The sequence below is a fragment of the Rutidosis leptorrhynchoides genome, chromosome 7, assembly GCF_046630445.1.
Source record: "Rutidosis leptorrhynchoides isolate AG116_Rl617_1_P2 chromosome 7, CSIRO_AGI_Rlap_v1, whole genome shotgun sequence".
NCBI lineage: Eukaryota > Viridiplantae > Streptophyta > Magnoliopsida > Asterales > Asteraceae > Rutidosis > Rutidosis leptorrhynchoides.
In genome coordinates, this window is record NC_092339.1 from 63,825,001 (window position 1) to 63,836,221 (window position 11,221).

Below are 11,221 nucleotides of genomic sequence, written 5' to 3' on the forward strand. Positions count from 1 at the left end.
ACTGTGCTGCTTGAATTTGCTTTGTGAGATCTGTACGAATTGTAATGTTCAAAGCTCGGACCCTAAGAGGTTTTACTCTTTCTTTCCGACTTAGGGCATCAGCTACAACATTAGCCTTTCTAGGGTGGTAACGGATTTCACAATCGTAGTCGTTCAATAACTCTACCCAGCGACGTTGCCTCATATTGAGTTGTTTTTGATCAAAAATATGCTGAAGACTCTTATTGTCGGTGTACACTATACACTTGGTGCCATATAGATAGTGTCTCCATATTTTGAGTGCAAAAACTACTGCTCCAAGTTCCAAATCGTGCGTCGTATAGTTCTTTTCGTGAACTTTTACTTGTCGTGAGGCGTATGCGATAACTTTTGTGCATTGCATCAATACACATCCTAAACCTTGGCGCGAAGCATCACAGTAGATCACGAAATCATCATTTCTTTCTGGTAATGACAAAATGGGTGCAGACGTTAACTTCTTCTTTAACAGTTGAAATGCGGATTCCTGTTCTGTGGACCAATCATACTTCTTTCCCTTTTGGGTCAATGCAGTTAAGGGTTTGGCGATTTTAGAGAAATCTTGAATGAATCTTCGGTAGTAACCAGCAAGACCTAAAAATTGGCGGATTTGTGTTGGAGTCTTCGGGGTTTCCCATTTACTAATGGCTTCGATCTTGGCGGGGTCAACTTTAATTCCATCTTTACTGACAACATGGCCCAAAAACTGTACTTCTTGTAACCAGAAATCACACTTCGAAAATTTTGCGTACAGTTCTTATTTCTTGAGTACCTCTAGTACCAGTCTTAAGTGTTGCTCATGTTCTTCCTTGTTCTTCGAGTAAATCAATATGTCGTCGATAAAAACAATGACAAATTTGTCTAAATACGGTCTGCAGATGCGATTTATTAGATCCATGAGTACTGCTGGAGCATTATTCAATCCAAAAAGCATGACTAAAAACTCATAGTGACCGTAACGGGTTCTGAACGCGGTTTTAGGAACATCTTCTTCCTTCACTCTCAGCTGATGATATCCGGAGCGTAGATCAATCTTAGAATAAATACTTGATCCTTGCAATTGATCAAACAAATCATCAATCCTCGGTAATGGGTACCGATTCTTGATCGTTAATTTGTTTAATTCTAGGTAATCTATGCACATTCTCATAGATTCATTCTTCTTCTTGACGAACAGAATAGGAGCACCCCAAGGTGAAAAACTGGGACGAATAAATCCACGATTCGATAATTCTTGCAACTGGTTTTGTAATTCTTGCATTTCTGAAGGTGCAAGTCTATATGGGGATCGTGCTACAGGTGCGGCTCCTGGTACGAGATCAATCTGGAATTCTACACATCTATGTGGAGGTAGCCCAGGTAATTCTTCTGGAAATACTTCGGGATATTCTCTCACAACTGGCACGTCATCAATGCTTCTTTCTTCAGTATCGATCTTCTTTACGTGTGCCAGAATAACATAACAACCCTTTCTTGTAAGTTTATGGGCCTTCATACAGCTGATAAGGTTCAGCTTCGAGTTGCTCTTCTCCCCATAAATCATTAATGACGTTTCATCCTTACGAGGGATGCGGATCGCTTTCTCAGCGCAAACAACTTCCGCTCTTATTTTGGACATCCAGTCCATGCCAACGATTACGTCAAAACTTCCTAATTCTACGGGTATCAAATCGATTTTGAAGGTTTCACCAGCGAGATTTATTTCGCAACCATAGCAAATTTTATCAGCTTTTATCAGTTTACCATTAGCTAATTCAATAGTATATTTATCGTCTAGAGGAAATGATGCACATTTTAGTTTAGAACTAAAGTCTTTACACATATAACTTCTATCAGCACCCGTATCAAACATAATAGAAGCTAGTTAATTATTAACGGTAAACGTACCCATAACAAGATCAGGGTCTTCACGCGCTTCGCTGACATTGCCCTGCCACGTGCGGGTTCTTTGTTCTTCTCCTTATCAGGGCATTGATTTATAAAGTGACCAGGCTTCCCGCATCCAAAACATTTCTTGACATCGATCAGTTTTGTCTTTACTTCAGAAACGGTGGCATAACAATCTTTCGCCACATGTCCTTTCTTGTTGCACTTATCACAGACCATCTGGCAATAACCTGAATGATGGGTGTAACATCTTTTGCAAAATGGATGGGGTCCCTTGTAGTTTGGACTAGCAGTTGCCCCATCTTGTTTACCTTTAAAAGTCTCTCGCCTCTTCAGGTGAGTACTTTTTCCCTTATAGTCTTTCCATTTCCTCTTTCCTTCAGTTGTCTTGACTTCGGTAATTGGTGCCTTAATTTAACTCTTCGTGATCTGGTCCATGAGTTGATGTGCCATTCTCATGGCTTCCTGCATCGTATTCGGTTTGGATGATGTAACATTTCCTTTGATATTGATCGACAAACCGTCAATATACATCTCTATCTTTCGTTTCTCGTTTGACACTAATTTGGGACACAACAAGGCTAGTTCCATGAAACGCTTTTCATAGTTATTGAGTTTCACACCGACAACCTTCAGATTACGTAACTCAGATTCCATTTTTCTGATCTCATTTCGAGGACAGTACTCCCCAATAAGCATCTTTTTCAGTTCTTCCCAAGAGATATCGTATGCCGTATCTACTCCTTCGGCTTTAGCATAATTGTTCCACCAAGTAAGTGCACTATCTTGTAACATGCACGAAGCATACTTTGACTTGTCTCCGTCCGCACAATTACTGATTTTGAAAATGGACTCCATCTTTTAGAACCATCGGGTTAGACCGACTGGTCCCTCAGTTCCACTAAACGTTTGTGGTTTGCATGCTTGAAAAGTTTTGTATGAGCATTCGTTTCGTGAGTTTGTATTCTCAACTGCTGCTTTGGCTGCTGCTTCGGCTGCTGCTTTTTCCGCCTCGGCTGCTGCTTTTGCCGCCTCGGCTGCAGCAATTCTTTCGTTCACACATTTCTCGACTAATTCCTCAAACTCAGCATCCGACATTTGAGACATGTTTCTTCAATAAACACAACAGATATAATTAATCACGTAGAATATTATAGATGTAGCGAGTAATTAATGGTACATCATGACATATTAATAATATGAACCCATTATTATAAAAGCTGTTTCTTCTTTATTAGCTAACTCGGGTAGTACCTACCCGTTAAGTTCATACATAATAGCTAGTACAAGGAATTAACTACTAAAATCCTAATAATATTCCACTATGAAAAATTATAGCGAGTTACTACATTATTATGTAATAATAATAATAAGAAGTAGTAATAATACAAATAATCATTCCATGCATTTATTATTAATAAACCAAAATAATACAATACCATACAATACCGATATTTTACATATGCTTATTTTACATAACAAGATAGAGTAGCACATATAAGCAATATAATAGCGCATGGAAGATTTATGGTTGCGAGGTCGTTTATTCAGAACTATCAGAAGCTTCTTCCCATTTGGTTCTCTCTGCCAATTGCTTGTGTGTGCATGGTCCGACAAACATTCTAGCAGTGTATTTAATTTTTGGTCGGGGTTTTGAGGTACCCATTGCCTCAGTGGGTTTAATACAATAAGGGTGGTTACGGATCGAATGGTCCTGTTCCTTTTTAATAATTAAGGACTTTTTATTTTTGTGGTTCTTTATAGCAAGTTTGAATTCCTTCCTAGTGATTTCTTTTATTTCATTAGCGAAATCCTCCTCTGGGTTTACGGGGAGTTGAGATTCCCCGGCTAACATAGTTTCTTCTTTAATAAGTATTGGAACGCCCTTTTTAGTTGTGGAAAGAATAGACTCAGTGTCCGATTCAGAATCATACAAAATGATGGGATTAGAAGAAGTCATCTATCACATAATTGAAACAACAATTATGTTAGCATATAAACATATCACATATAATGTTTTTGACAAAATGATAAGCAAAAATTGTTAAAAACAGATATGGTCATAGTCCAGACTCACTAATGCATCCTAACAATTACCAGTTAAACACATTAATGCAAATTCTGGTTCCCTATAACCTCAAGCTCGGATACCAACTGTAACGACCCGTCAAAATCGCTATTGACGCGGCACGTTAATCATTGATTCCACAGTGAGGTTTTGACCTCTATATGATATACGTTTTGATAAAATATTGCATTCATTAAAATAAGTGACTTTCTAAACATGGAAAGTTATAAACATGTGGGCGAGTGCTTAAGTATAAGCAAATCCCCAAAATACATAAGTCTTATTTTACAGGTTGACATCACAGTCAATTTATTTATTACACAGCGTGGTTTTGTTTCGAATGCAATAAACTTTATACAAAGCATGAGAGACTCCATGCAGGCAACAAGCACATCACAGCAGAAGCAGTCTAAGGACCTGAGAATAAAAAAAAAACATGCTAAAAATGTCAACACGAATGTTGGTGAGTTATAGGTTTAATTGCTCGAGTCATAAATATATAAAGATGGACCACGAGATTTCTTCAAAAGTTTATCAATAGATTCTACATAACAGAGCACCCTGGTAACTAAACTTAACGCTATAATGATAATTACCCTATTCGTTTTAATACACGCAAACCAACGTGTCATAAACTCAAATAACATACGTCCGTTAAAAGGCTAGCACTCTAGCTCGGACGTGGATGTCAAGCCCTATGAATCCATATACAATTATTCACGTCCACCAGTCCATATCCTATGTACTGGCAGCTACTAGTTACCAAAGCTAAGGGATTTTCGATTTAACTCAGTGTAGAATTAAGTATGTACTTGTGTCCATTGCATTTAAAATAAATTGCATGTATTCTTAGCCCAAAAATATTTAAAGTATTTAAAAAGGGAGACTATAAACTCACTGTTCAATATTGAGGTTCAATATTGTAGGTAAATTACGTAGACGTAAAGATAGTGGATGACTGTATGGTTGGTCTTGGATTCAAGAACAATACCCCGAACAATACCCAATATTTTCTTAGTTTAAAACGGTTTAAAACCCCAATTAAAAACACCCGTACATAACTTATTGTAGTATATAACTTCTAATATTTTGAAATTGATAAAAACTGATTCGGATATATTTCTGTGTGTTCGTAGATGCATATATATATATATATATATATATATATATATATATATATATATATATATATATATATATATATGTACATATGTAATATAATAATAAATATAATAATATAAATATAATAATATAATAATTATGATAAGATAATATAATAATATAATAATAATAAACGTGTTAAATTAAAAGCCGCCATCACTTTTTATATCGACAAACATTACGCGTTTCGCGTAGATAGGTACACGGTCCACGTATGGTGTCTTCATGAAAGTTGTAGATTTTTGAGTTACGGACATCTGGACACCAGAATCACCCTTTTTCGAGTCAGTATGATTTAGTTATGATTTTTCTCGTGCAAGTGCGCATGTTTAGTGATTTCCATCATTTTAACTTGAAATCTTGATACGAAATGTTATAGTCTTTTGTTGCTCATTAGAAATCTTTATTTTATATTTAACAACATTTAAGTGAGACTAATTATATACACACACGCCAGCTTGCATGATCAAATGTCTTGCTACATTAAATTTTGTCCTCGTCTAATATCGAATCTATATAGGTATGCATGTTTATCAAAAGTGAAAAAATAGAAAGTCTCACATTTTGTCCAAATACAATCTTGCCATTTTCAATGATATATATATCGAGTTATTTATATAACATATATAATTAAATTATTTATTTAAATCGTTATATATATATATATATATATATATATATATATATATATATATATATATATATATATATATATATATATATATATATATATATATATATATATATATATATATATATATATATATATAAATCGTTGTTCGTGAATTGTCGGAAATGATAAAAGGGTACTTGAACGTGTAAACTAGTTCAAAAAGTTTTAAGAATCAACATAATAGGTCCGTTTATCGTGTCGGAAACATTCTATCCTGTAATTAATTTATTAATGGGGAATTTTCTGGGTCATCACAGCGTGCTTGAGATTGAGAAGATGGGTTCATGAAATTCATAGCTATGAGGATCACTGTACCAGCGTGAAGCGGAAAGTTAAAAGTGTAGATTTCGAGGTTGTGACTGCGTTCTCACTGGAGCCTTGATGAATAGTCTACAAGGGCGTTTGTCAGATTTTCTTATTGCTGGAAAGGAAAATTAGTGATAAACGGAAATTCTGTATGAGGGTGATCATTGACTTGTCGGTGACAGGATTGGGCGTGTCTAGAGTGATGAGTTGAGGAGGTTTTGTCACCTGTTTAAAATCCTGTGATTGAAGTCTCGCACACTTCAATGGTGGCGCAGAAATCGAGAGATGACCTAAGCTAGCAACGAAGATCAGATTATTACTCAGGTATTTGAGTGTCGAAAGTCTTCCTTCCCATGGCGTGAAAGTGCGGCGTGTCCCGGGTGTTTATTCGGCGGTGTTCAAATGGAGTTCCATAATTGGGTGATCTAGAGTTGTTGTGGTGTTTAACACAAGTAAAAGGTGAAGATTACGTTTTGGCAAGTGTAGTTGAAGTACTCTTTATCGAAAGCTGCTAACTTATTGGTTAGAATGTGCGTGTCCCAAAAAGCTTTCTTGGCGGTATAAATGGGTAGGTTCAATGAAGTCGAGACAGGTAATCTGGTATGGTTGAGGTTGTTTAACGTCTCTTCGAGTGGGAGATTGTTGAGTGCGAAGCGAGTTAAACAAGAAGATCGAGAAACTGCAAGTATCGCGTTTGAGTAGAGTTTGTCGCCAAACGCGACGTGTTGGAACGTGATGAAGTCGACTGGAACGCGACAGGTGTGGCAGGGATCGAGTTGGATGCTGTCGCGTCTTGGTGTCGCGTTGGAGCATTGTTTGTCGCGAAAAGCGACATCGTGTCGCGGAACACGACGGTTTCCTTGGCCAGCAAGTCGATCTAGATCTCTCCATGTTTTGTTATTTGCACTATAAATACCCTCATTGTAACATGTAAATACTGTGCACGAAAAATATAAAGAAATTCTTTGGTTTGCGCCCGTGGACTAAACCCGTCTCCGTGTTTTCGAGATGAGATATAACCACGTTAAATCCTTGCGTCGTTTACTTTATGCTTTAGTTTTAATTCGTTTGTCGATCGTGGGTTTAGTGATTGTGATCAATCACTTGTCTTGTTTGGGTCCTAAATCCTAACAATTGAGTACTTTTAACTGAGATCCGGTACTATTGTTGTATGATATGACATTGGATTACTCGTTAAAGTAATCTTCTAATTATTTAAGCCATATGCAATAACCTCATGATTCACACATTAGTTGAATTTTTCTAACAATCATATATTACACTCAACATGAACTATTGTAGAAAAGTTGTCTAACAAAGTTTTCAATCATTAAAAACTTTTCAAACTAAAAGGTTGGCCTTTCAAGAGGTCACGTACTCACACTACATACAATTGGAATATCAACATGTTTTTAAAAGCAATTATTTATACCTTTCAAAAGGTCACATACTCACATCACATACAATTGGATTATCAACATGTTTTTTAAAAGCAATTATTTAAAGCCCAAGTGGACAAATAATTCATTTGCATATGATAGAGACAACATATGTTATTACTTCCATTTTACAAAGGCAAACAACTTGAAAAGGAAATTTTAATTGTAATTTCTAATAGACCAATATGATACACAAATTTATATTTATAATACATGTATAAATTCACTTATACATTCCTATACCAAAAAAAACCCGATATTGTCTTACCAAGGTATATGCAGATTTTCTGGTACGTTTCGATTGAATCGAAAAATTAAAAAATAACTAATCTCTACCTTACTTCAATATAACTTGAAGACTGATATCTTCTTATATACATACATATATATGCATCTAGAATTGAAAGTTCGCGTTTACACCAACTATGATTCTTCTAGCAACTTTGCTGCTAAATTCTCTTGACTTGGCGAAACCTCTAAATCCTTCAACACTTTGTCACATAACTGTCTATATACACTACATTCGCCGCTAGTTTTTCTTAATTCAACTACATACAATGATGTGTTTATTTCAAAAACCTGCGACAAAAAGGAACAAAACATGTTTATTAGAAACAAGCATAGTGTTTAATATGATTTTGTATTATGAGTTTTGAGTGGCTTACTTCTGCTATAACGGATAAATTAAACGACTTTCTTTGCCCTTTGTGATCCTGTAACATCTTCAACTACAAAAACAAGAAACATAGTTTTAGCAAATGCTTAAAATACTTGTAAATTTTCAATAACTGGTATCTAAAAGTCAACATATCCGCTACGTACAAGATTTTTAAGCACGACAGTCCTAAGGGTTGTTGTTAGAAAATTCCTTTTTTTTTTTTAATACAAAACATTACTCACCTTTCCATTTTTCTTTTGAACTCCCAATCCCATTTGTGATGCAGTATCCTCGATTTTTTCAAGCAATTTTCTTGGAGAACAGGTAGACGTAAATCTCACTTTTCTTTCCGAGACGTCTTCTTTCTCAAAAAAACCCGAAAGATCCAAAGATGACGACATCCCAATGAGTTCAAACGCATTAATATGCGTAGGTGAAACGGGACCTCTTTCTGAATCCATTGGCTGCACCAATCAAAACAACGATCAAAATTCTGTATTTTACAAGATTTGTTACGAAAAACACGAATTAATATTCGATTTCTTACAGTTTCGTGTAATGATAATACATCTTCATCGATTTCAACATCATCCTCCTCTTCATCATTAGTAATTGCAGGAGTATAATCTTGTTTAAACCATTCATCTACTTTAACTTCCGCCATTGTTATTCTTGTTTCAGGGTTCGGATCAAGAATTCTCTTTATCAAATTCTTTGCTCCTAAAGGTAACCATTTAGGCATTTGCACATCTCCTTTAAAAATCTACAATTATTTAAAACATAATTAATTTTTAAAAAAAATAACTTTCACAAAAAAACCCTCTCAACTTTAAATTTAAACACACCTTCTGATAAAGAACTGCAAGGTTTCGATCATCAAATGGCAAATAACCGGTAAGAATAACATATAAAATGACCCCACATGACCATGTATCCGATACGGCGCCATCGTACCCTCTGTTATTCAGAATCTCGGGAGCAACATAATTCGGACTCCCGCAAGTTGTATGCAATAGCCCGTCATCCTGAAACATCAAAAAATGTAATAACGCTTGTTATTATCTGATTTATAAGCAACATACCCTTTGATGCACACAAAATTTTGTTAACATACCCTTAAATGTTGGGGCAGGGCACTAAGGCCAAAATCGGATATCTTAATTCGTCCTTTAGTATCTACAAGAACATTTTCTAGTTTAAGGTCACGGTGATAAACGCCTTTATCGTGACAATAACTAACTCCGTCGATCAACTGTTGGAACAACTTTCTACCTTCCGATTCGGGTAATTTACCTTTTGACGCCTATAAAGAAGATTCAACAAACAAAATAAGCCTTTATACCTCATGTAATTTTTTTTATTAGGCAACACAAAGATAGTATGTTAACTAATGCTTACAATTGTCTCGAATAATTCACCTCCTTTGACGTATTCAAGAATCATGTAAATCTTAGTTTTGCTTGCCAAAACCTGCATCAGAAAACTCTTTAACAATCTTTTTTATCATCTTAAAAATTCAAAAAACAATTAAAAAAATTAGAAGCCCGAACGCGCTTTTGAATAGTTATACTAAGATTAGAGTATTAGATTTAATTATAATTATAATTATAATATAATTGTTTAACCTCCATGACAGGTCTTATGACCCAATTACCCTAAGCTAGTTGAATTTTTATTTTATTTTATTTAATAAATAAAAAGGTGTTTAATTTGTTATTTCTGTTAGTATTATATTCTATTCGTGTATCATGACACAATATAAACAACTAATTTAACTTTCTTGAATTCTGACCCACCACATCCAATTTGATTCCTTCCTATCTGGATCCACAAATTTTTACATTGACTTGAAACTTATTGATTAGCAAATATAAAAATGTTTCATCTTGTAATCAAACTAGAAACAAATTAATATTAAGAAAAATCGGATTTATACCTCGTGTAATCTAACCACATTAGGATGTTTTAGGATTTTTAATGTGGCAATTTCCCTCTTTATCTGCAATAAAGCAATTCAATATAAGTTAATTCACAAATCAATTAGTGACCAAAATCAAAATCTTGGATGTTAAATTCAACAAAGTTTGAAACTTTATCATAAATCAAGATTAAGGTGACCCATTAGATGCTGAATTCAAAAGGTTTCATCATTTCATCAAAATCAGATCAAGTTTATATCACAGAACACCAATGAAACACATAAAAAGACAACAATTTGATCTTTAATCCATTAAAGTTTGAAACTTTATCAAACACCCAGATAAATTCACTTTAAAAACATCAACAAAAATCACCTGAATCCACAAAATCAATAAACTTTGAACATTTCTAAAAAAACCCAGTTCAAAATCAATCCAAAAAACACATGCAAGCAACAAAATCAATACATTAAACACACCCAGATGAAAAAGATTAAAGATAAACAATAAAAATCAAACCTGATCTGAGAAATTAAGGTTTTTGATCCGGGTTTTTTCAAGAATCTTGACAGCAAAAGGGTGGCCAGTTTGTACGTCTTTAGCGTATTTAACTTTACCGAAATTGCCTTCACCGAGTGTCTTTCCGATCTCGTATTTCCCTAATTGTAATTGCATTCCCTCTTCACCGCTTCTCTTCTTTCTCCCAACCAAAACCATTTAATTCAGAAGCAGTTACAAGAAAAAAAAAAAATAAGTGGCTTTTTATGTATTTTCAATCTATTTTTAGAAATGTAATTGTATAACTTATAAATAAATGAGACACAACTTTGTGTGCTCTCGTGTTAGGAAGAGGGGGAAAAAGTATATGTATTTATAGGAATAGGAATGCTTTTAGGGTAATATATACACACATACGCCAGATATTATGGAATTTCACTATGGATATAATATATATCGATATTCATTTGAGTCCATAAATTAAGTTGAGATTCAAGGGACCAATGAGAGCGTGACATGTGTCGCGAAAATCACATGTGATTGAAAAAAAATTCAAAAATTTTTTTTGAAAAAAAAAATTTTCATATTTTTTTC

General features: G+C 34.6%; 1 protein-coding gene across 1 annotated transcript; it reads right to left on the reverse strand.

Moving 5' to 3' along the window:
* Positions 1-7,738: 7,738 nt before the first annotated feature.
* Positions 7,739-10,975, reverse strand: LOC139858027 (CBL-interacting serine/threonine-protein kinase 1-like). The gene is made up of 9 exons (XM_071846881.1): positions 10,649-10,975; positions 10,147-10,209; positions 9,609-9,680; positions 9,325-9,513; positions 9,056-9,235; positions 8,758-8,973; positions 8,453-8,674; positions 8,218-8,280; positions 7,739-8,131 (listed from the first exon to the last, which is right to left on the reverse strand). The coding sequence occupies exons 1-9, from the start codon at positions 10,844-10,846 to the stop codon at positions 7,976-7,978; spliced, it is 1,359 nt and encodes a 452-aa protein (XP_071702982.1). The 5' UTR covers positions 10,847-10,975; the 3' UTR covers positions 7,739-7,975.
* Positions 10,976-11,221: the final 246 nt, after the last annotated feature.